We start from the raw sequence: 26,672 nt of genomic DNA, 5'->3' as shown, positions 1-26,672 counted from the left end.
GTGCTGAGGATCGAACCCAGTACGCCACACGTGGAAGGCAAGTGTTTTACCAATGAGCCACAACTCCAGCCCCATGTACACACATTGCAAAGTTCAAAGCTCATCAGAACCTTCAATCACAAAAGACAAAAGAGAAAAACGACAGCCATAGATCAAGATGGAATCCTGCAGAAAGGGAAAAAAAAAAAAAAAAAGCAGAGCGAGGTCGGGAGAGAATGCTCTAAGTATTCCAAGCATTTTGAGATTTTTGAGGAAAACAAAAGAAAACTGAGTAAAAAATGAAAAATAAATCCTTTCTCAGGAAAGGAAGGCATTCCAAGAGAATCAATCAATCAGGTCTTTAGAGCACCTGACAGTGGATCAAGAAGTATTTCCGGCATGCCTACTGTGTGTAGGGCCCTGGTGGAGATGGTTTGAAGGAGACCCAAAAATGTAAAAAGAAATGGGGTTGGGGGTGTAACTCAGTGGTAGAGCACATGCTTACCATGAATCAGGCCCCCCAAAAAGCTTGAGAAAAAATGATTTTAGTATCTGACCATCTGACCTTAAGGGGCTTGTTGCCGATGTGGTGCTACTCCATCCTAAAGCCCTCTCCTGAAGGTGCCACACCTAGGAAACCATGGTGCGGCAATGAACTCACTGCATCAAGCCTTCTTTCATATGCCCATCACTGTCTCCCAGAACCTCTTGCACGTGTATCCCATGAATTTCTGAGAGCTGCCCCCAGCCTTTGTTAAGAAAGAGGTGACATTTTCAGCAGTTGACTACAGAAGGCTTCACAGAGATCAAATTTAAACTGGGACTTGAACGTGGGGGAATTTGAAATGCAGAGCAAAGAGCTTCCCAAGGCTTGAAGGAGCTCTGGATTTAGCAAGGAACTTAGAGGCACAACATCCCGATTATAATGTGATGGATGCTCTCACCAGCATGAGCAAGTAACGGTGCTGAGAAGGGGCAGGGAGTCTGGGCAGAATGGGAACAGTTCTTGACAGAGGGCATCACTGAACTGGGCTTTGGGGGGTGAAATTTTCTCTCGGGCCCTGAGAAAAAAGGACACTCAAGGTACTTACAACCAGGAGAGGCAAAGGCCCTGGATCCAGCCCTTATTTGTATTTTATTTAGAGATAAGATCTCACTGAGTTGCTTAGGACTTCACTAGAAGTCTGGAACAAGGCTGTCTAGGTTGGGTCAGTTTGACAATATTGAAGATTTCATTTTCCTTGTATATGTTCCCACGGGAGCTTTCCAAAACAAACAAACAAACAAACAAACAAAAAACATACTATGAGGCTTCACAGGGAAGGATAGGAGTAATAACATTACTTCCCTGTGACCTTCAGAGACTTTTATTATTTTGTGCAATCAGCTTTTGGCATCTCTAGGAAAAATAGTAGTTTTGTTTTTGCCGGGTTGGCGGGCGTGCCAGGGCCTCAGGTGTGCTAGGCAAGCGCCCTACTGCTGAGCTACACCCCCAGCTCATAAGTAGTTTTTCAAGTCAGGCTTTGTTGAGAAGGAGTAAGGGATTTCTAGATTCTAAGAGCTCTATCACATGCCAAAAGCCAAGCTTGGGTGATTGAACATGAGTTTTACTCTAAGCTATAGAGAGGAGAAGCTCAGGATATGGTGTGAGAGGAGACCCTTCATTAGGGAGATGGAGTGATCCCCAGTAATGAGGAGAGAGGCTCAGAGAAAAAGTCTAGGTTGTAAACAACTGCAGTGGTCAAGTCTCAATTATATGTGCACGTGCGTACACGTGGAGCCGGGTGGGAAGGAGGCAGAACTTGCAGGACAGGAATGTGAGTCTTAGCATCAGGGTTAGTGAACTTCTTGCCTAGGTACAATCCAGGGAAGGTCACAAGATGCTCAGAGAGAGCCTGCTTCTGATTTAGAGGCATCCTGGATATGACGGAAACTCTAGTTCAGTGCTAGTGAGGGGAGGTGTACCCTAGTCTGAGAAAGCACTGTTGGCTTCTCAAAGCTTGAGGAAGATGTTAAGGACATCACAAAGTTCCAACATCCTTCTTGCCCCATCCTCAATGCCAAGCGTTTTCAAGGCCCTTATAGAATAACAGAGGCTGCTCAAGTTGGACCAAAGGCAGTGACAGAGTTGTGGACAATAGGGCATGCCGACACGTGAACAAGGGCCAGGGATCCACTTATATCCATAAGCAGATGCAGCAAGAACTGGGGTGCCCAACGGGATCAGCAGGAGGAACGCCAGCTAGAGAACTGCCAAGAACCGGATTACAGGCAACCTGCTTACCATGCCCCTCCCCCAAGGTGACCTCTACCTCCCTTCTCAAGCCACTAAATACCATCTCAGATGGGAAAATAGGAAGAGCCTTTTAAAAAGCTGAACGTTTATTCAAAGATGCAGTTTTGAAGCCTGAATCACAAACATGTTAGCGAGTTTAAAGCCAGGCACCTCCTCCAACACAGAGATAGGGTTCATGAGGCATTTCAAATCATTAATATGAAAGCAAGATAACTAACACTTTCTTTGCATTGTCTGGGTTTTGATGGAGAGGTGGCAAGAGGGAAGAACACTGGTGGGTGTGGCAGGGAGGCCCACGGAGAATATTGTCCTCAATAGTGGTTTAAGTTCTGGCTGGTCATCACCCTGGGTTTCTGAAAATGCAGATCCCTGAGCTCCCATTCCAGGTCAGAGGGTCTGCATTTTAAAAGCTCTCCTTGTGACTCCAATTAGACTTGGACATGACTTTCTCCAAGTTGGAGGAAAGGACAAGGGCAACAGTAGCAACCGGAGAGGTAACAGCAGTAAGGAGGGGTGGACAGAGCGCCCACATGGTTGGTATCAAGCAGTCTTAACATGCTTAGCTTGAACAGCGGCGATGGTCATAGTTATCTGAACTTTGCTGTTGTTCTTATAAAGGGGAATTAGTGAGCCCAAGGAGAAGGTTGGAAGATGCCTACAGAGGGAGGATGTAGTGACAGAATTGAAAATCTCTGTGAAACTGACGGAGCTCTAAAGTTTCGCTGAACTAGCTAGGGTTGGGAGCACATGACTGAATGGCAGGAGACTGTCACAAGGCTATGCCATGACGGAGGGGCTGGAGGGTGGAGGTGTTTGCAGAGTCGTCACCTAAGGGAGAGTAAAGGCACACTGCACCACGGATTTCTTAGGGCCTGGAGAGCAGATCAGCTTTCCTTGAAAATTTCAGGTCCCATTCTACATGTAGACAATACTACCAAAAGGCTTTCTTCAGGGAGGGCAGTGGAAGGGGGCTGAGATGGAAGAAAAAAAAAAAATTAAACAACTGTTCTTATATATTGTTCACAAGTGTTTTTTTTTTTTTTCTTTAAATGAGAGAATGCTGCTCTTAGGTAATCATGTAGCTTTAAAAAATGTATAGTGATTTCTCTAAAAATACTTTTGGATATTTATAAATGGAAAATCTTAAAAGAGCCACATTATGGCCCAATAGCTGTCTAAACAATATATTGAAATATGAACAAGGACATGATCAAAAATGTTTTAATGTAATATCACTAATAGATTAACTTGAGATGTTGGAATATATACATATCCAAAGAATTTTCTGTTTATTATAGCTGAACACTTATTGCTAGTTGATCAATATAATTCTTTGGTTCATTGTACACTTTTATTTTGGGGTACTTGCAATAGACAAGATGTTTGGTCACATACATACTAATTAAGAATACTCAATTTAGGGCATCTAAAAAATCACACATGAAATTCTTATATTTAATTTCAAACACCATATTTAAATAGATCAGCACAGATCTTTTGTGGTCTTCAACACAAATTAATTACATTTCTACATATCCATTATTGCCAACTGAATGGCCTACTGCATTTTAGATTTTTATTTGTAGTAACTTTTTTTATAAGATTGTGTATATGTCATGTAATTTTTTTAATGTCTTTGTTTATTTTTATGTGGTGCTAAGGATGGAACCCAGTGCCTCACATGTGCAAGGAAAGCACTCTATCTTTGAGCCACAACTCCAGCCCCGATTTGTAAAAACTTTGTCTGATTGTGCTGGAAGGGAAGCCTCAAACATTTTCAATTGGATATACAGATATATTTAAAGTAAAGACTTTAAAAACAAACAGTGATTTTCTCTGGCTGTTGGAATCTAGGTGATTTTTTTTTTTTTTTTGGTGCTTTTACATTTCACAAAAATAATGGGTGTATTAGAAAGTTCGGAACCATAAAAATAAAGTTTATAAAAAATGTCCCATCCAACGGCTGCTGGTGAAACACCACAGAATATTTTTGTGTATTTACAGGAATGTGATTATCAGAATTTGTACCTCCATGCAAGATGAGTAGGGGAGCAGGGAAGCCCATTTAAACCTACACCCAAGAATGGTGCTCAGTCCTCTGAAGTCTGCTAAAGGATGCGGGGTGATTCCACACCATAGCTCCACCAAGCGCCTGAAAAGTCTCACCAGTGAGTTCTTACATATCTGTACCTCCTCAGAAGCACTGCTTTATTGACTCTCTAGGCATTTTTGATACTGGTAACACAGAAACAGGATACAGATAATTGTGGACTTAAAAAAAATTCTATGTCAGAGTCAGAATATATCTAGATCAAATTATTGGCCAAAACATTGTGGGTAGAACCGCCTAAAGCACACCTTGCTTCTCAAAGGGGCTAGTGAAGTAAAGCAGGGAGACAGCATCTTGCATTTAAGAAATCCCAGAAAGGTTTTGGAAGGGGTAAAAATGTGTTTATCGCGAAGAAGTTTCTATGAATGACTCATTCTTCCTACCTTGGTTATGAGGCATAACCTAATTCTGTAGAGGCCAGGCTTACAACTCAGAGGTCATCAACACCCATCCATAACATTACAGGGACCTTTCAACAGAAAACATACTGCTTTGGTTTTATCTCCTTTGCTGGATATGTTAAAATAGGCATCTACTCAATGCTCTATGAGGTAAATACACTGAACCAAGTGGCCACTCTATATAGATCCAGCTTGCAATCTCTTGGGTCGCTCCCCATCTTCCTGTTTGCTGGTGAAGAGTAACCCCTCAACACAAAGCAAGGGCATGGCAGGTGGATTCACCCAAGGTGCCAACATTTCATCCTCCTGGTGTCCTCCCCATCTGCTTAACTCTGGGGCTCTCCACTGTGCTAGTCATGTGGCTCTGCTTCTGGCGCATGTTGGTCAGCATGAAGCAATCAGATTTGAAAGGAACTGTGGGATCAGGCATGGTTGTTGCTCGTTGCCACCTTCATGAAAATACTGGGTTAGTGTGATGCAGGGAAAAAAGTCCCTGGAAAAATGTTCTCTCTTCCAGTGTAGGCCAACTCCCCAGAGAGCCAGGCAAGACTAGAACCTCCCTGGATACACCCAGCTGCAATCAGTGGTTGACCTTGGAAACTAAACATTATTGCTCAATAAACATTGTCCCTTTGTGTTTTTTCTGCATTACTTTTGTGGCATTAGACAACTGCCCTATTAGGTCTTAATTTGACATTTCTGAGTTTGAAATCTATTTTGCAACTTTTCTGAGAGCATTTGTTAGGAAAGAAGGTGGCCATCTCCTATTATTTTGGAGACTGCAGCTATCTAATACTGAGCATCTCCTTTGTGCTGAAGGCTCTCAAGTACTCTATCTTCTTAACCACCCTGAAAACTAATTTCCTCATTTTGGAGAATTTGAGAAAATGAGGCACTTTGAAGCTGACTGATGAAATGATTTATCCAAAGTCACACAAATGGGCATAATCAGGGTCCAAGCCCCTAGACCTCTGCGTCCAAGTCCAATTGTAAATTCCATTACATCAGAAATGATAACCAAAGCTTAAAGCTGGTAGGATGTTATTCTGTCCACATCACTGAATAGTGAAAAAAAGTTTGTTTAAAGAAGGCAATTGAGTTACAGTGCTGTTTATTCAAGCTTTCTATCCTTATCACTCTTGGTTAAATAGCTTTTAAGGTATTTTTTCCTGTTGAGAAACAGTCACAAAAACAAGGAGACCAAGTCATGTGTCTCCTCCCCCACTTCCAAGTTTAAATGATTTTAAGTTCGAAACCCCTTCTAGCCAATCACAGATTATATATAAATTGTGAATCTAAAGACTATTCCTTGGTGGCAATACAGGTTAGAAAAGAAAGCACACTGTATAACAGATATAAAATGGAAGATGATGGATACATCATTCTTGTTTAAGGATAATCTTTAAAAAACGAAAGCAAGGGGCTGGGGCTGAGGTAGAGCACTCGCCTAGCATGTGTGAGGCACTGGGTTTGATCCTCAGAACCACAAAAATAATAAAAGATCGTGTCCACCTATAACTAAAAAAACGAAAGCAAGGCAGATTCTTGGGTATTGAATTTCACTGCATAATCCAGGTTTTATGCCAAATTTATTTATTTATTTTGGGCAAAAAAGCGGGGTACTACCCATTATGTGAAGCTTTTATTTAAAAATGTGCTTAAAATCACTTATTACTTAACTGTCTTTGGTGCCATACTAGGATGCATGCTAGTGAATGGATGTTAATGCTGTGGCAAGGGTTATGTGGTGAAATACCGGCTCTTTTTTTGAAAGTTCAGTTCTTAAAAATATAGAAACAAATCAATTCAGTATCCTAAGATAAGGGAGCTTTCTAAAGGTTTAATTGCAGGAGGTTAGGAGTAGACTAGAAAACGGGGGAGAGACATAAGTTGACATTTTGGCAGATAAAAATTGTGCCATATCTTACAAAGAAACTGTTAGAAACTCTGAACACCAAAATCTGCCAAATCTAGCTATACTTTATTAAGTATATTTGATTTTAAGTATCTGGTTATTGGAATAAAAATCAGGAAATTAATGCTTTAGTAAAAAGGTTAAACTTTTACGTGTCACACTTACCTGGGGTTTTCATTTTAGAATTAAAAAAAAAATGTCCCCTTTGCCTCTTACTTCCTTTATGTGTGTAGCTTTTTGCAGAAAATACTTCCTTTAACAACTTCAGGGCAGAGCAAGAAACCACAGTGCTTTGCAGGCCACTAATTCTGTTACAGATGAAAGCATTCAATTATCTCTATAAAATTCAGTTCCTTAGAAAATGTGTTTGTGATTGACTAAGTATGTTCTTAAAATGCGGGTATACCACATTATTCAAGATCTTAATTTAAAAGTTGGAATGAAGTAGTTTGTGGTTCTTGGGTAAAGCAAAGACACTAATCTGCTTTTTTAATATAAAAGGGCAACCTAGACATTCCTATAAAATACTTTATTCCAGATGGTAATCGAGGCTTGTTTAAATCTACATTTGTACCACCGCAACCAAACAATATTTTAAAAATACAACCAGTTAAAAGTGAGCAATCACTTATATTAAAATGTTATTTACATGGCACTGATGTGATCAAATACTGCCAATATCAAGAGTCAATATAGATCTCTCATGCAAAGAACCTTAAGATTTAAAATCAGAGTAAGTGAATTGCCAGTGTAGTTCAAGATGGGTGGTCTCAATACAGAATCCCTATTGGGCAGCTGCTGCAGCCTCTGAAGATTTGCAGCCTCTATCAGAATGACCACTCTGCTTAAAATTTCAGGAGGTTCTCTAGATGAATAAACTTCAGCTGTTATATAGAGTCCATTTATATAGAGTCCAGTATGCTGCAGGTTGCACCTTCCCCACCCTCCCCCCCATCCTCGCCTGGGTCATGGCTGGCACTCTCACTATTGCTGCCAACTGAAAGTTCAGGAGACCAATCTCACTGTAGATTGCAAAACCCAAGGTACAACAATCTACAGCATTTACCTCCCACTCTCTGGCTTTACTCTAAGTGGGCTTAACAGTAGCATCTGCTTGGCTTGTGGTAGTCAGTTTTCTGTTCATCATAGTTCAGTTATGTCTGTTTTTCATGCACCTTCATTCCAAAATCTTTTTTACCACTTCAGAAAGTCCTCTCCACACCTCCAAACTGAATGCATCTTTGTATACTTAACTTACTTTGTCCATGTTCTTCCTGGACTACATTGTTCAGAAGCACCTTCTCCTTCCTCTAATCACATCTCTTCCCTAAACTACTTAAATTTTACAGTAGTCTTATTACCACATAGCATTAAGAAAGGCAGAGACAGCCAATATTAACCACTGAAGACACATTGTAAAAACTGGCAAACAACTTTGTCAAATTTCATTTATGCTATAACCAGCAAGATAATGCAGCTTAACCCGGAGCAGAGTAAGAGTCTACTTTTGGGAAACTCTCCAAGAAGCACACTTGGCCCATTGCTGACTTCTCCTTGAACTTGTTCCTCTGATTCAGTGTTCTTGCCTTCTATTAATGTGGTTGATTTTATGAATAAAACTATCAGTTTAAACTGATTCTCCAAGTATTTAAATACCTACTCATTGCAGCTGCAGAATTTTCATTGTGTGTGTGACATCCCCATTTTTATTCCGTGTCTTATACTGTGAGCTTCTAGTTTTTAGATTGGTCTCACTGGATATTGTGATGAAAAGGACAAGTAGCTCAAAAAGAAAGGTGAACAAGTACGTGGTGAAAGCATGCTTTTGAATAGTAGATGAACACAGTCTTTAGCTCCTGGACATACCTGGTGTTAAAATGCTACTGGATTCCATCAATTTGATATTATGCCTGCTTCCCACACCAAAGGCTTTCAAACTATTGGGAAGCAAATAGGGGGAAAAAGACATACCAAGTAGGGAAACTGCCGAAGAAAGACCTTAGTTGTCATCCCCTACTCTTCCAGCCACTTGATGAGCATGTGGGATGGTAAGACACCAGGGTCATTCGTCTCCCACTGCAGGTAACCAGTGTCCCCAAAGAAAGACACCTAGCAGACGCACTCCCAAGGTAAGGAAACAGTAAAGAAGGATCTCCAGTAGTGGGTTAACTGAAGGGATGTTGTAGCTCAATGTTGAAAAGTGCCTTTTTGGACTATTAACAGTTACCTATTGCAGCAATTTTAGAACTTAGGTTTTTTTTTTTTTCCAAATAAAAAACTGATGAAACTATGCTCATCTCTGGGCTGCTCAATGCCAAACAGGACAATGTGTTTTAGTTTTCTGAGGTCCCCTTTTCATTGTACCCTAAAGCAAGTTTTGTCTAAAATTATTTGAAGGAGCAGCCTGCTAACCGGAAAAACACTCATCTACTCACAACCTGAGCTCTTTTAAAGTACAGAGAGATTCTAGCTGATCTAAAAAGTTCCCTGAGTTTTTCAATTATCTTATTACTAGTTATGAGATTATGTCCACTATTTTTCAATGGGGCCTTTGAAAAACAGGATTTGCGCTTTTTTTTTTTCTTGTGCTGAGTGTATTTTGACAGTAAACCTGAAGTTCACCTTCTAATTTGTGTACAACTAGATCTTGTCTATTAGAACACTCATTTGGCACAAGCAAGCTATGAAATAAGCTAAAAATGCATAACTAGGACTGTGTGGCGTGTGCGGTGTTTGTTCTTATAAAGCAGTACCTACCTGAGAGAGAGAAGGGACAGTCTTTTTGTGTTAACACTGAATTTAAAAAACAAAAAAGATCCACTCTTAAAGAGCATACATATACGAAGTACATACAACAACAATTTTGTATTCATATAGTTTAGGCAGTGGATACGAAAATGTAATACCCTTTGTAAAAAGATCATTTTAAACCAAAATCAATTAAAACATTAAAAACCAGTCCCATAACATGATCAACAACTCAAATGGCTTTCTTTTTAATGCTAGGATAACCGTCCACCTTTCAATGGCAACAGTACTGTTAACACAGGTAAAAGTAAACAACGTAAAAAGTGAAAGCACACACAGTTGCACACAAATATATATATAAAAACTGACCAGAAATCACAGGACATTTAAGCAATGTATTCTTAAGCAGAACTATTTTTTTAATACTTTAAATAGACTAAAATATTTGGTGTGGGCGGGGGAAGGAAATCAGTATGTCACAATTTCAACTTGAAAACCAGATGTAATAAAGCCTCAGCTCATTGTGTTCAATTAAAAAAAAAAAAAAAAAAAAAAAAAAAAAGGAACCACATCATTTTTCTGACAACCATAGGAGAAAAGCTTACAAAGAACACACTTAAGTCTCCATCGCGGTGCACGGAGGATGCAGCCAGAGGACCAGCAGAGAGGAGCAAGGAGTTCACATCCATCGTACTGCAGCACAGTGATGCTGCCTCAGAAAACCTCAGCTCACATGCTCAGAGTTCAGCTGGGAAGCACCTAAGGAGTCGGAGGACTTATGATTGGAGAGCAGATAGGTCAGTCTACAACCAGGACACCCAATCCTTCGCCTGTCATTTGCTGATGGTGTTTAATAATTTCAATACACAACATTCACCAAAAATAAAATACCACATTCTGGTTTCATGAGAGGAGACTACAAGATGTGAGAGAGGTCAGAGCATCAAAGGCCATATATTCCCTCTGAGAGAAATCCACAACCACACGCAAGTTTTTGTTTACTGTGAAAAATTTAAATTTCACATTAAATTTAACCCCCGAAAGAAACATGATTTGTACTGAATATACACATATTCTCAAGAACTTGGCTGTCTAGTTGTCCCCTCTATATACCACTTTTCACCCAGTTACCATTCCTGGGTCACCCTTATCTCATCATTTTGGTGCTTTTAGCTATTATTGGTTATAAATCTCAAGTTCCATTCACAATAAATAATAAGTGCCTAGAGAATACATACCTTAGAATTAGAAACATTGACAACCATAGTAGCAACCATAACTAGGTCAGGGAGTAAGGGTTCATCACAGGAACACCTGAGGTAGTCACCTCTTTCTGGGTCTTGCCTAGGTCTAGTACTGAGAGTCCTGCATCCAGGAAACCCCTCAGTCCAGGCACATGAGGGCAGCTGGTCACCCTAAGGATACCTCCCTTAACATCACTAACAAAAAGTTAAGAATTTCTCAAAGTATAAGGCTACTTTTAAGGACATCAGCCCCCCAAATGTTTTTAGCTCACTTGCTAAAATGGCTAGTTCCTCAAACTTACTAAAAGGTTAGAAGTTCAGAATTGCCTTACTTAATTAATGGTGTGAAATATAAAAACATTTGTGAGTACCCAATTTAGTGAGCAGTTTAATCAAAATTCACCCATGAAAACTGTTTCCAGACAAACCTTCCAAAGGTTCTTCTGGCTTTGTCCAGTTATATAGTATTTGACTGTATGTTTTCTAGATTTTTCAGAGCTAAGTGCATAATCCAGTTCTGTATGCCTTTTCATACTCTTTTTAGGTGAAAACATTCAATGCCAGCTATTGCCCACATTCTTGCTTTACAGATTGAAAAGAAGACTGCCAACTGCAGGGTATTTCCAAAAACCCAGAATTATGTTACTTTTAACTGTGCTCTACCAGAAAATCTGGCCTCAGGGCAAAATTGCAAAAAATATACTCGGATATGAACATTTTTATTTTGCCTACAATGCTGTGACTGCAGTTCAAAGACTGCAGAAGTGCTTTCAACTTAATCTCTGCAGTTTTTCTTGTATTACCCTCTTACACAAAATGTTTAGTGTCACAGCATCACTATCACCAATAAAGACACATAAATATTTATGCCTTAAAGTCAGGGTCAAAAAAAGCAAACATGAAGCCTGAGGTAATGTGGCCTAAAAAAAAATGCCCAATCAGAATTCTGCATTTTGCCAAGAAATATTTGATTAAAAATGCATGCATGTTACTTAATTGCTACATATAATTATTTCTCCTGATTTAAAGTAGTCTGTGAGCATATGAGTTATATAAAGCAACAAAATGACTACATTCTTAAGGCAATGACATAAATTTACAAGGAAAGAACCCTATCCTTTCTCCCCAAATTTCTTTTCAGCTTGAACAATCCAATGTGAATAAGAAAGACAAACGGCTATTTTCTGAGGAAAAACACTGGAAGAAGTAAGACTCTTGTTCCTATAGACAAACGGTAAGAACCAACTTTTTGCTACAACACTGTGAAGGGCAGAACTTAATATAGAACTAGAAATATGGCAAGTTACCTAGTGACTAACATTGTAAAATAGCCAAAAATGTAAAAGCCATAGGGAGAAAGAATAGTCAATTGTGAAATGGAAAATATATAATACTTAAGTATTTTTATAATTCTAAAATTTGTCCTTAAAAATCAATATATTATGAATTTTGTTGTTTAATAACTTATCTTTAATTACAAATAAAAGCAAATCCCTGCTTCCCATCCCAAAAGAGCAAACTGGGAAGTTTGGAAAAGAATTCTTATTTTTCTGGAAGATAGACTAATGTCCTATTTCTTGAAATTTTATTAAAACAAACAAACAAAAAAAAAAAACCTCAAAGCCCTCCGTGTGGAGTTAATGAATCCTTGTCACCTCTATCATCAGCTGCATTATTTTTCCAAGGAATCTTTACATCTCAATAGTGAAATTTTGGTACTATTCTGGACCTCATGGCAGCAAGCCAACTAATATTGATGTTAATGTGGGTTAATACACCCTGGCCAGGTCCTCTCTGGTCAGGGACAGTCCCAAGAAACATCCAAAAATCCATTTCTGTGAGTACAGCTAAGAAAATAGGCCAGAACCACCTTCAAGCTATCACTAGATAACGGAAGGTCTTTCTCATGGTGGTACCTTCCAGGCATCTCAGGCAGCAATCTTTTGATTGCTGAGCCATATCCCTAGCCCTATTTTGTATTTTATTTAGACATAGGGTCTCTCACTGAGTTGCTCAGAGCGTTGCTTTGCTGAGGCTGGCTTTGAACTCGCCATCCTCCTGCCTCAGCCTCCCGAGCCACTGGGATTACAGGTGTGCGCCACCATGCCCGGTTCAAGCAGAATCTAAAGGGGACAGAAAGGAACTAAGTGGGGAGCAACTTAACAAAAAAGTTAATACTAGGTCCGTACATTCCAGAGACTACTAGATGTATAATAACTTGGTGAAGGGGTATATGACAAAGCTTTATTTGACATTAATGAATTCCATTTATTACTGTTGTCAAGCTGCCTAAAAAATGACGTGCTAAGCTGCCAAATTAGGACTTTGGCAGGTATGGTGGTATGGGCCTGCAATGCCAGCACCTCAGGCGGCTAAGGCAGCAGGATTTCAAGTTCAAGGTCAGCTTCAGCAAGTTAGCAAGACTCGGTGTCAATAAAAGAGCTGGGAACATCTCTCAGTGGTACAGCACTCCGGGGTTCAATCCTCAGTATTGCCTGACTCCCACCTCTAATTATGCTAATGAAAACTACACTGATGGTTATCCATGGAATGAAAATGTCTACAAGCAAGTGAAGAACTTTTTCCTGGGATCTGAGATTTAAACAGTGAATCACTCATCATTGTTAAAATGACCCCAACTGATAATTTTTCTTTGAGTGTATGTGTATTTAAATTTGTATGCTTTACTTCCTACTAAAAAGTGTGAGGCAGTTCTGCTATAATGTAAAGGTAGCTATAATATCCAAGATAGAACATTCCCTACTCAAGAAATTACATGAACACTTGAGAGAAGTTCCTATTATAAAGGCAGTCACAAGACTAGTATAGCTCACATTTCCCAGCTGTTGAGGCTCAAAACTCAGCGATTGTACTCCCAAAAGATAATTTGCCCCTCAATCCCAGCACACAAAAGGTAGTCCAAACAGAATATTCATGAAAATTTGAATAGGAAGGTAGAGAAGGAACTCAATAGCAGGATTCTGACTCTGGAGACCACACACCATTGTCTTCCTGATCCGTACTAAATAACAACAATCCAGTGCTCTGAGATAGAAGAAGGCTGGTATGAAAGGGAAATTACTGGCTGCAAGTGGCAGAAAAGTCCATAATCTTAAATATAACTTAAAATAGAATCTGATAATTTGCTACTTGACAGTCACAAAGGCATTTAACTGGACAGAATTTCAGAGTCATTTGTAAGATTAAAGCAGTGTACCAATTTTAGTACTAACATTCTTGGTTTAAAAAAAAAATGAAGACAGCATATGAAAGCACCCTCCTTTTCTGGATTACAGTAAAATTCAAAGGAGAGAGACATTCTGATTTTGCAGATAAATACAAATTGACAGGGGAAAGAACAATCAGCAAGTACCACTTGGATACATGTTGTCAGAGGGTAAAAAAAATAAAATTCAGTTGAGGAATATAAAGGATTTAGCAAAGTAAAGCACATGAAGAAAATGGGCAATAATTTGATGGATTTAAACATCAATGCCTTAGATCAGAGTTAGGAAAGATCCCTGGTTGCTTATACCCATGGATTAGTGAGTTATCTAGAGATACTCTGGAGGCTGGGGCTCAGTGGTAGAGTGCTTACCTAGTGTGCAAAAGGCCCTGGGTCTCTCCCCCACTGGGGTGGCGGGGGGGTGGGGGAATACTTGGGGAGATGGCTCAGAAGGGGATAAACAGGAATGTTCATCTTTAAACCAAAGACTGTACATAAAGACAAATTTTAAGCATAGTGAAGATTGTCTTGTGTTACTTTGTATCTATAAGATCAAAAGGATGCCTAATACAGAATAAATGCTCAAACTATTTAGTAATTTTTTAAAATGATAGATTTTCAAGATCTATATGGGCAGCTTTTGGAAGAGGTAGAAAATCAACTGGGTATATACTTTCTTTTATTTGATTTCAACCAGCAAGAGACTAGACTGATTGTTTTTCACTTTCAAAGTCTTAGTCTTAACCAAAACTTACAACAAAGGTATAAATAAAGTGAAATTAAAATAATTTTAACAAAGGAGAAAATTTGAAGATGTTCAAAGATGGATCAAATAAAATAGCATATGGTTTAAGGTAAAAAATATAACTAGATATTAAATAATTTGCAAATATAGACTCAGAATACAGAGTAAGAGTACATAAATGGAATACTTAGCATTTAAGAAAAATCAGGCAGATTTTTTTCTGGCAAAGTGACAGGTCCTGAGAGCAACTAAGCCCCACACATTAAGCCCAATTGGAGGCCAGAACCATATCCTAATTATCTTTTTATTATTCAATATCTGTCACAGTGGCTGGATAAACATAGGTATCAATAAGTGTTCACTGACTGAATGTATACTATAATTGGCATGGTTTAGACCTTACCAGGAAAGCTTCTTTAAACAGGATGAAAGAGCACAATTCAGTGGTATTCCAAAAGACTGGCCCAAATCCAGATTTATTTTCTAACTTGGGTATAAAGACTTTTCAAATTTTATTCTTAAAAAAGCAATCAAACTCTTTTTTGAAATCTCAGACAGAACTCCAATATAAAATAAGCTGCCACTGATTGAACCAAAGTCAGTGGGAACAGCATTAGCCTCTACACCCTAAGCCAGCCTCACAGCGTCTTTGTGGAGCTGCTGGGAAAATCCCAACTCATTTTAGAACTGGGTTAGCAGCATGGCGATCCAGTTCCCAGGGTGTTACAGTGCAGATACCACCAGTACCATGGAGAATAAATTCTAAATAATATTGCTGATTAAATAAGGACAATTCAAAAGAGGAGACCCTATCATTTGGAATAAAAACCATCACTATAAAGTGAAAAAAAAAAAGCAACAAAAATTAGGCCACAGTAGAAAAAATATAATGCAAAAATCAGTATCTCATTAAAAAGCAAATATGATCATTAAACATTCATACAAAAGAAATCACTGTGCTGAAGTTGAATGCTCAATAGTATAACTGCTCAATACAATAGGTGTCTCTAGAGTTCAGTCCCAGTTCCATGCTGTACAGAAAAAAATCCCACCTGAAATATGGAGATGTGCCCCACTATTGAAATGCCATAGTTGGCACTACTTCATTTTACTACACATCAATGCAAGATCAACTGTCAGGACCTTCTACCACATTCAAAGTTGTTCTCAGCTTCCAGATCTGTTGCCTAACATTAGTACAAGTCCTCCTGCATGTAAAAACTTCCCAAAAGGGTAGACGCTCCACAGACATTACCTCCAGCAGGCCTGACAGTGGTTAATAACTGGGACATTTACTCTAATCACAAGATAGGCCAAAGTAATAATTAGCTGGCAGTTGGAAGTCTGAAAACAAGCAGCAGGTCACTATGTTGGTGAAAATTGCAAAGAAAGCATTGGTGGATTAAGTGGTATTGACCTGATGCAAACAAGATTTTTATAGCAAGATTTGAGAAAGCAGATGTAAGTGATAATGACACAAAGCAGTCTATCACAAAATAAGGCCACCTTCAACATATTATAAACTGTAGAACCATTCTGATCTTCAAGTTTGGATTTGTGTAGAGGTTTCTGTATAAAGAATTAACACCTAAGAGTGAGTCTCCTTTAGAATGAGCCTTTGCACTTGATGGTGTTCTCTTCACCAGGAGTGCTTATCTCCCTTGATTCTTCACATGGTTTGGTCCTTCTAGGTCAGGTGCTAGCTTGAACATCACTTCCTTAGAGGCCTTCCCGATGTCCTACCTGAAGCATCCCATCTGTTATTCTCTAGCACAGTACCCTGTTTATCTCCTTCATAGACAGGATGATTACAGGTTAGAATAACTGCTGTCTCAGCAAAGGCAGGAACTGTAGCTGTCTTGTTCACCTTTACTCAAAGGCTAAGAAAGTTCCTGGCACATAACAGGTGAACAATAAATATTTGTTGAATGAATAAAAAAATTACTATAGCAAATTTTACATGAACACATACATATACACAAATATATAGGAAAATGGGGGAGTATCCAATAGAAAACAACCAAATGCTGAAAGTATCGAAAACAATACCTGTACATACAGGTGAATATGGTCTCAAAGAACAAGTACCAAAGGTATCTATCTTCAAAAATATGAAAATTTACGAAAAAAGGATCAGGAGTGGTATTTTCCATTTCTATTAAGATGCAAACAAGAAGAAATGTTTACATTGCAATGAGTCAACATTAGACATAATAATAACTTGCTGCAGAATGGACTCCCAACAGAGCTGCTGGAATCTCCTCTCACTGTAGAGCATAAAATATGGTCAACCACATACCCAGGATTAGTTAAGATCAGCTCAGACTGCAGGTAATTATAAGCTAAAAAACTTGCTAAACAGTTTCTCCCCCAATTTTAAAAATTCTGAATTTGTAATTATGTAAAATAACATTCAATTTATAAATTGAATACAACATACTTTAAAAACAGATGGCCCTTAACTGCTGATCATACCTCAGCATCACTTTTCTAGGTATTTTGCAGAAGCAATTACATTTACAAAAGGTCCGTTTCATAATACAATCTGGTAAGTAAGTCAAATGAAGCTACTTAAATCAAAGAGCAGAAGGCCTGCTGCTGAAATATTTTAAAATACCTTTTAAAAAATGGTATTTATATTTATAGATTGGCTTTAAAAAGGATAAATATACTGAAGTAATTCTAGCATATCCCTGAAAACAATTATACTGCCACTTGTGCATTCGTTATGAGAATACGGAAGGTTAAATCAATACACTGATAGGTTACACAAGTCAATTATTATCTGTTGAAATCTGGTTCTAAGACAAGGGAACTTACTCTGCGTGAACTTTTACTGGACCCAGAATTAACTGGTGCCAGCAGTGTCAGCACAATTGGCAATGATGTCACGCTGCACTGTTTTGGTATCAGAACAAAAGTGGGATGAAGAAAAGAGGCTTGGAAAGGTTTTCAGTATGGTTTCCTTATAATGAGATTTAGCAGAAAATAAACAAACATAAAAAGAATGACTGTTAAGCCCCACTAAACATATTAAAATCATGGATTTCAAAAGTTAATCCACTTTTCTTCCCCCAAGAGTTTATTTTTGGTAAAAGGCAGAAAAATTAGTTTTTCCACAAGGAAAATCTGCTTCTACATGATAATTTGAAAATCTTGATATATATTATATATTAAAAAAGACACAAAAATAACGGAGAAGTGGGAATAACAGATTAGGTACTGTAACTTTATAAAGGCTTGCCTAGATCATGAAGCAGCACACACACACCTCATTTATGCAAACTAAAATGTATATAAACGGCACAATACTGCGATACTGGGTCATGATACATTACCTGTACACATAACTACTACTGTTATTAATAAACCTTTGGGACACTCAGTCTTATGCCCAACAAGATACCATTAAGTCTTTAAATCTTCTTTTCCCCCTTAATGGGAAGACACTTCTAGACACTAATTTTCCCATCTAATATTCAAATATAGGAAACAGATTTCCACAAGGTGCTTTAACTGATGAGACCTCAAGTGCTGTTTTCTCTCTGGAATTTTTGGATAGCAAACAGTTCATCGGAACCATACACAAATACTATGACAGAAGAGTTGTTACATTAAGTCTTTTGATGGGACTCAGTTGGTGATGAGCTTTATGACATGCTTGAGCAACGCACTGAAGGGGATCCCATCTGAGTTAATACTTTGTCCAACCACTGTAGAGGTCCATTCAGATGAAGTTCAATCCAGCAAGGAGTACTTGTTACCGTCTGTCTTCTGTTTGAAAGAATACAAGAAAATAATCATGAAATTAAGAGAACAACATGGCTATATTTAGGAATCTGCATTAAGAATTCAGAGAAATTTAAATGCTGTATTAGCCAGGTATGGTGGTACACACTTATAGTCCCAGAAAGCTGAAGTGGGTGTGGTCACTTAAACCCAGGACTTAAGACCAACCTGGGCAACATAATGAGACCCTGTCCCCACCCATGACATGCCCCTCCCCCCCCCAAAAAAACACAAAAATAACCCTCTATATACTAAAATCTAACTCCTTTTTTGGATGATTTTGAATATGATTATTATTTGGAAAAATGGATGATTTTCAAAGTATTGCAATGATTTTTTTTCTTTTTGAGAGATTTTTAAAAAACATTCTTTTCTGAAATTAAAATTAGTATGTTGTTTGCAGGCACCTGGATGAAGCTGGAGAATATCATGCTAAGCAAAATAAGCCAATCTCCCAAATCAAAAGGCCAAATGTTTTCTCCGATATGTGGATGCTAATTCACAATAAGGGGAGGGTAGAGGAAAACAGAGGTACTTTGTATTGGGCAGAGGGGAGTGAAGGGAGGGGAGGAAGTGTGGGGTAATAAAAGATAGTAGAATGAATCAGACATTACTATCTTATTTACATAAATGATGACACAACTGATGTGATTCTACATCACGTACAATCAGAAAAATGAAAAATTATACTCCATGTTAGAACAACAAAAAATTTAACATAGTGACTTCCCAAGAGGAGAGATATGAATTAGGAAAGACTTCCCCAAACTAAGAAATGTGGAAACCTTATACATTAAATCAATCAGACTAGTAGACACTCAAATATTGAATGGAGTTTAAATGAAACAGGGTTCAAATTTAAAATATATCAAAACAAAACAGATTTCCCACCTTTTGGTATCAGGGATTGAACCCAGGGTGCTTACTCACTGAGCCACATCCCCAGCCCTTTTTATTTTGAGATAGGATCTTACTAAGTTGCTGAGGCTGGCTTTGAATTCTCAATCTTCCTGCCTCATTTCAAGTCATGGGATTATAGGCATGAACCACCATGCCCAGTATCAAAATAGAATTTTGACCCAAACAAAATTCTCACCACAGAAGACTAAGTTCAACTTTCTCTCAAAGAGCCAGTGAACAACATCCCTTTAGCAACATCACTGAGGCTTTTGCTTAAACACCACCTCTAGTACTTCAACAAAAAGGGCTACTCCCTGGGAATCACAAATTATTCAATGACATCCTGTCTCTTCTAAAGAACTCATTTTAGTTCTTTCTTATTCACTATATAGAATAAGTCAACAAATCTACTTTTGCTTTTTTAACATAATGGCCCTTTAAACATGACACAAGTCCATTATCAACTCTTCATCTCCAAACTCTAAAGTCAGATTCACTCAACATTGATTTGGTATTCTCATTCTGGTACATATGCTGGTGGGAAAAGTATACAAACTATGCCTTTAAGCTTTCCAAAGTGGAATTTGAAAAAATTTTTAAATGTTTACATTTTAATGAGTTCATTCATAGAAAGGAAAGACGAAGGCAGTGCTTCTAGGCACCAGAGTAAACACATTGTCAATCTGTCATTCTGAAAAAGAAATATGCCTAACATTGTTGAAAACTATTTCCAAGGATGTGACTTTCTGTAGCAGATGGCATCAGTGCCCCACTCTACCTTCAGATTTCCAGTATGCTCTAGCCAATTTCCAACTGCAGGTTTCTGAATTTCTATGCCTGAGAACTTCCATGCTATGCCTGTAGTGCCAGGAAACTGGCATCAGCAGACATGGGTAACTAATGAGAACTACTTATTCAAATGGTCTCAACTAATTTGTCCAGTTTTATTTTTCTCTACTCTCTAAACTCCAGGCCAAACTGCTACTCTGTTGTCAGGATTATAGTTTTCCACACCACCCATTCCCATGTACTGAAATCTTATGCACCTTCTATGAGCCCCACAATTCTCCTTTTATGAACTGAAACAATCCTTCAGGTATACCCCTTTTGTAATATTTAACTCTCTGTATTATGTTAAAATGCATGTCTACATATTTTAATCATATCTTCTCTATAATGCCAGCATACTAATTTGCAACAGTTTTGATCTAGAAGCCCTCAACTTTCACTGTTTTACAAAAAGATGATGACTCCACACCTCAATGAAAATAGATATGGAATAAAAAAATAATTACTTTATAGAAATGTAGGAAACAAATATGTATTTCTTACCGATATTCTGCTCCCCATCCTTTCACAAAACTCATTCTTATGGTGCACATTCTAGTTAATTGGTACACGGCTTCAAAACCCTGATTAACAGACTGAGCCAGAAGAGCAGCAAATTCCTGGTTGTTGAAGATCTTCAGGTTACAGCCTAGGATTGAGAAAAAGTATAACTATAAAAACTGTATTGTTCTTAGAAAACAATTTTAAAAGGACAATAAGGTTTTATTTAGAACATAAGCATGCAAAGCATCACCTGATTCCTAAAATTATTAGCAACTACAAAAACTAAGCAAGTTGACGTGACAGGTTTATTTACATTGTTGAGTCCATACCTGGTGGAATTTTACACACTGTTGCAGGGTGCCAGCCGTATCTCTGATTACAATTGGGGCTCTGCACAAAGATTGCACTATCACTTAGGCACTCAGCAAAAACTTCCCCACCTATGTAATATAAGCGCACTCCTCTTCCTAAAACAAAATACATACGGGGTTAGTCTTATAACACTTAACTATTTCAGTGTGACTTTGGGAGAGTCTTCTTGGAAAAATTCCGAAATGATATAAGGTATTGCATGACTTTTTTTTCACAGCCATGTTTTTCTGAATTCTAACTTTGAAATATACCACTGTATATTTTTTTATTTTTTAACAATGTTTTTAAAATATGTATTTATAAAAAATACATAAACTATGTAAAAAAAAGTACAAGGATAATTCAATAGTTTCATACAAATTATGCATTATTTTGAAATCAGTAAAAGTAACTGAGTTAAATTCAAAGGAATTAACATACTTGGACAAATATTTCTTTATTATTAGTAGTATTTCCTTATAGATCCCACTAAGGTTTAAAAAGAAGATTTAAAAAAAAAAAAATCAAAGTTAAAAATATATATATTATGGTGGCAACCAAATCTCTAAATATATAAGCAGAATTAGGTAAGAAAAATTATATTGGCTATTTTAATAATTCTTTCTGAATTTGACCAAAGACACGGCTGCTATTGAGAGATTTTGTCAGATATAATTAAGGCAGAAATCACTGACTTTAAGAAATGGAGATTATCTTTGTTATACAGCAAGAAAACTAATAAGATAACCAACAAACCAGATTTAACAGACAAATGCAAAAATTAGTATTTATTCTATTAAGAGACTATTCTATTATTAATAAGACTATGGAATATTTGTGAAGCAGTCAATCATGTTTTCAGGAAACATTAAATCTCCAAAGTGGATTTTTCAGGCTATATTCTCCGATATATATGCATTCTCTGGTCATATGATAAGTTAGAAATCAAAAGTAAAAAGATGATCTGAAATTGAAGCAAAAATTTTATTTGGAGAAAAGAAAAGGGTAGATGCAAATAAAAGTATAGGTGGGAACTAAGGGCTCCTCATTTGCAATGACACCTGGATACTTTAACAAGAATATCCAAATTTATATGTCAAACAAGATTTGTCACGTTAAGTCAAGTAACAGAATCCCTAGGCACTACCATTTTACAGTTATCAATCACTATGGTAAATCAGCATTATTTCTTTAAGGATGTGATTTAATTCAAACAAAACAAAAATAAACTGCCTTTTGTCAACAGAAACTACCTTAAGGTAATATGAATACTTCTCAATTATTAGTGGCTTTCAATTTTTTTGACCTTATTATTAAAAAAAAAATACTGAGGACCCCACAGGGTTTTTGTACGTGTGGATTATATTTGTAGAAACTTATCACATTATATGTTAAAATAAGATTTTTTTAAGTACTCATTTAAAAATCAATCCTATAACTTATTAATGTAAATAATAAGTATATAAAAAAGAACTATATTTCCAAAACCGCAAAACAAATATGAGAACTATGTTTGAAGCAGCAATGTTTCACAGTTTTGCAAATTTCTTTAATGTTTGACTTAACAGAAGAGATGAATTCTCATAACATATCTCATATCTTGCAAAACTTTATACCTTGAAGCCTCTGGGATAATTCAGTGTACATTTCTGAGAAGATGAGAGTGAAAAATGGCAAGTAACATCTAGGCACCATTATGAAACACTTGTTACCTCACAAACTTACTGAAAGAGTGTCTGGTACTGCTAGACCCCCAGACCACATTTTAAGACACTCTTAATAATATTTTGAACCATATTAAATGTCAGTTCTTGTCTTAGAGATCTAGCTTCAGATTAATAGTGAGAAAGATCTGGTTTGATATATGAAGTCATAGAAGGAGCAAAAACAAAACAAGACACCAACAATTAAAACCCAGGAGATACAAATTGGAGGGAAAAAATCATGATTTATAAAAATCAGAACCCAAAAATCTGAACATAACAATTTCATGACTGGCGAAGATTCAGAAAGTTACAATTATTTTAACACATGTTTAATGAAGGACTTCCTCGTATCAAGGCTGCCAAATAAAGAGAAAGTCAAAGCAGAGTTTGTAGAATGAAGACTCAACCAAGACTAATAGAAGTGAGGCATATGGAGAGAAGGATGGCATTTTCACACTCAGGTTCTTGATGTTGTAACCACATAAGGTCCATATGAACATACAGCACTTTTTTCACACAAGGAAAATAAAACATACCTATATGCCTTCTTGTCATTTCTACTGTAGCATTTCGGTTAACATTAGAGAGCAAACCTAAGCAGAACCTCTCTGAATTTGATGGGTCTGTAAAGCCATCTACAGTGAGCGAGGGCTGTGATGCATGGAAAGTCTCTCCAACCCTCTGGTTTAATTCATAATATGCTATTGAACACCAAAACGCAGGTTCTGAGTAAGTAACTGGCTGCAAATCTGGGGGAAAAAAGAAAAAAAGCAAAAGGAAGAAATGTTGTACCAACAATTCAAACATAAACTTCATCATCACCTTCATATGCTCTATGCCAGTTCAAGAAGTAGAAGTGCTATCTCTATTGGTTTTCATACCAGATTTTCCATTTTTCAAATTTCCCCATCTCATGAGGTCACTTATGTTAGATTATTTATTAGTAGTTTTAGCCTATTTCCTGTTCAAACATAAAACAACCACAGTCAAAAGTAAGTTAACTCACCATACTTGGTGCATTTCTGATAATGCACAATGAAGGTAATTTTTGGTAGACTAAGTAGAATAAAGCTGGTGCAACATTAATGAATCAAGAGCCACAAGAAAATGTGTCATAACAAAAGGATACAAAGTATGACATTTTTAGACATTTGTCTATTTTCACACAAGGTTCTTGACAAGTTATCTTTGTTACAATAGAAAACTCATGCAGCACATATAAGAATAAGAAAGTAATAAAACAGTATTCAAGTGGAAACAGAATATGCCTGCAAGAGTCCACTTTTCACAAGAAAATGTAATTTTGACTAAAACGTATCACAAGAAATACTATGAAAAAAAATGACAATTTTGTAGAATAAATTCCAAACATTAGCAGCTGGAGAGGAACTGTCAAGTGGCAAGGCAAAATGGAGGCCAAAAATAAAGACATGTATTCACACTCTCACTCATATATACCCTTCCATATGTTTTATGTACTCATCACACACACTCTTATATTAGTTGCTGCTACAAGATATATCATAAACATATCCATAGAAATATATCCATAACAGGCTAAAAATTTTTCCATAAAGAACATTTCCATGAATAAAACAATATTTGATATTCTTATACATTTTCAGTAATATTAAGACCCATTATCAATTTTTTAAAGCAGTCTTTAAAACCATTTGCCTAATTATTTTATTCATTGGTATTCTTATACATGAAAAATAATTTTCAGAGTGAACTTTTCTTAAGTGATAAAACAGAGGGGGAAAGAACTGGTAACTTACCCAGGCTATGATTAACAGGGGAGAGAGTAGTAGGAGACAGTTCTGCTGGAGAGCCTAAAACAAAAAGGAGTCAATTTAAAAATAGATATTTAAGTGTTCCTAGAACTGCTGATTCTGATCAACAACAAAAACCCCAGTTGTATCTGGCTGTAATTATCACCAATAATACACAGATAATTAAATCCCCAGAATTCAAAATATATTAACGATTTTATTTTAGTTTAATTTGGGAGCTTCAATATATAAAAGACACAAAATCATATAAACACTATTGGCTTATTATCTGGTTTCCCCTTCCAGAAGAATCCACTATTAACAATTTGTGTACTTTGCAAAAATAGTCTATGAGTCATAAGTAAATTTATTTTTCTTCTGTGCCTCCTCTTTTCATACACAAATAGCTCAGTTCTGAACTTTTAGACTACTCTCAGAAACTTCATATTAGTGTTTCCTTGTCATTTAGTTGTCTATTTACCTATGCATCAGCACTATAAAATTACATCATGATCCTATATTTAGAGATATTCAGGCTACTCTTGATTTTTCGAACATTTTGTGTACTTCCAATCACATCTGAAGTATACTCTGGTTTAAACATTTTTGTCTTTGATAATATTTTGTAAAATTATCATTCACAGAATTTATACCAAATTACATTTCCAGTAAAAATACAAATGATGAGGAGATATCATGATGATACTGTTGATACATGAAAACATGGTTTTTAACTACAATTTTAATTCACATAATTCTTCTTATTAACACTGAGGAGCATTATGCTTATTTATATTGTATTTCCTTTCTGTGAACAGTCTTTTTTTTTAGCTCATTTTTCTGTAGATATTGGTCATTTTTCTTACTTATTATTACAGGCTCTTCAAGTATTAGAGATATTAGTCTCTTCATGGTAAGGTTTGCAAATATTTGGTCACCTGTTTCATGACTCAATTCTAATTTTGAGCATGCAGCATTAAAAAAGTCCTTTTACATATGATTTGCCAATCATTTGGGTGTTTGTCTTACTTTTGACTTTAAGGTACTGCTTTTAGTATTTTCCAACTAAGCATGATACAAGACTTGATGCTAAGAAAGATAATTACTCAGGATTTTGGTATCGATAGCCTCAAGCAATACAGGTGTAGATTGCCATATCTGTAAGGTTTTGTAATCATTATTTTGACAATCTACAAGTTTTGTCTTTTTCTATGCTCTGCAACAGTTTAAAAATTGTGTTATAAAATCACATTCTTTAAAAGTTTGGTAAATTCCCTCATGAAACTGTTTGCAGTTAACAATTTTCTGGAAATTACTCTGAGACATTTCTCTATTTCTCCCATGGACATTGGTTTAAGATAGCTGTTTCTTGGAATTACTTTTGTTAAATTACATTTTCTGAGGAAATTATCTGATTCTTTGTGTTTTAACAAGTTAGATCTAATCAAAAAGAGGGCACAAATACACAAAATAAGAAAAAAAGAATGAACAAACTCTAGATAAGAAAAAAAAATCACTGAAATGACATACTCAATTTCATGTGACTTTTAAAACATATTTGTTGAAAATGCTAAATAATGCTATTATGATTATAAATATAGAATCAATTTCGTTTATGATCATCATTCTCTATATTTAGGCAAAGTTACCTTGAAGAACATGAGATCTCCCAAGCTTAAAATGCATGTGGGAGATGGTAGCTTCACTCCACCACACACCACCATAACCACAACACAAAGGGCAGGCCACAAAGGAGAAATGGCAGCCCCCAAATAAAGAGACACATCAGAAGAACAGATGATGACAGTATTTTAGAACCCAGAATAGCCTTCCTCCATAAGTTACATTCTTTATTATTCCTCAGTCTGAAAAATCTGCTGGCAAGTCACAACAGGTACAACTAAGAAAGGTCAAAATATATTTAGAACAATGAACTAAAATTTAGTGCTATTTCCTGAAGCAGACATAAGATAAACAAACTATCAGAATGGAGGAAATTGCCCATTATTCATATTTCTTAACTGTTTACTCTTCTATTAAATACTTATTTGAAATGACCAGTAGCGTCACAGCTCATTAATTTGAACTAATTAAGAGTTTAGTCAGATTCTTTACAGAACTAGGAAAAGTGGTCCTAAAATTCAGATAGAAAAATAAA

At 36.8% G+C, this 26,672-nt stretch overlaps 1 protein-coding gene across 7 annotated transcripts in view; it reads right to left on the bottom strand.

Annotated features, from left to right (window-relative positions):
- Positions 1-9,547: 9,547 nt before the first annotated feature.
- Smad2 (SMAD family member 2) overlaps positions 9,548-26,672 on the bottom strand; it is an 88,048-nt gene continuing 70,923 nt past the window's right edge. For 5 of the 7 annotated variants that reach the window (XM_076837340.2, XM_076837341.2, XM_076837339.2 and 2 more), the window contains 5 exons: positions 24,521-24,574; positions 23,279-23,491; positions 21,015-21,152; positions 20,686-20,830; positions 9,548-18,438 (listed from right to left, as the gene is read on the bottom strand). In XM_076837340.2, the coding sequence (XP_076693455.1) occupies positions 18,315-18,438; positions 20,686-20,830; positions 21,015-21,152; positions 23,279-23,491; positions 24,521-24,574 (674 nt within the window). In that variant the 3' untranslated portion in view covers positions 9,548-18,314. The remainder of the gene's footprint in view (positions 18,439-20,685; positions 20,831-21,014; positions 21,153-23,278; positions 23,492-24,520; positions 24,575-26,672) is intronic. The other 2 variants (XM_076837344.2, XM_076837345.2) reach the window with 1 other exon arrangement.

Source organism: Callospermophilus lateralis, chromosome 17 (genome assembly GCF_048772815.1).
Source record: "Callospermophilus lateralis isolate mCalLat2 chromosome 17, mCalLat2.hap1, whole genome shotgun sequence".
Classification (NCBI taxonomy): domain Eukaryota; kingdom Metazoa; phylum Chordata; class Mammalia; order Rodentia; family Sciuridae; genus Callospermophilus; species Callospermophilus lateralis.
The sequence above is the reverse complement of the archived record's forward strand: the minus strand, read 5'-3'. Positions and strand labels throughout refer to the sequence as shown.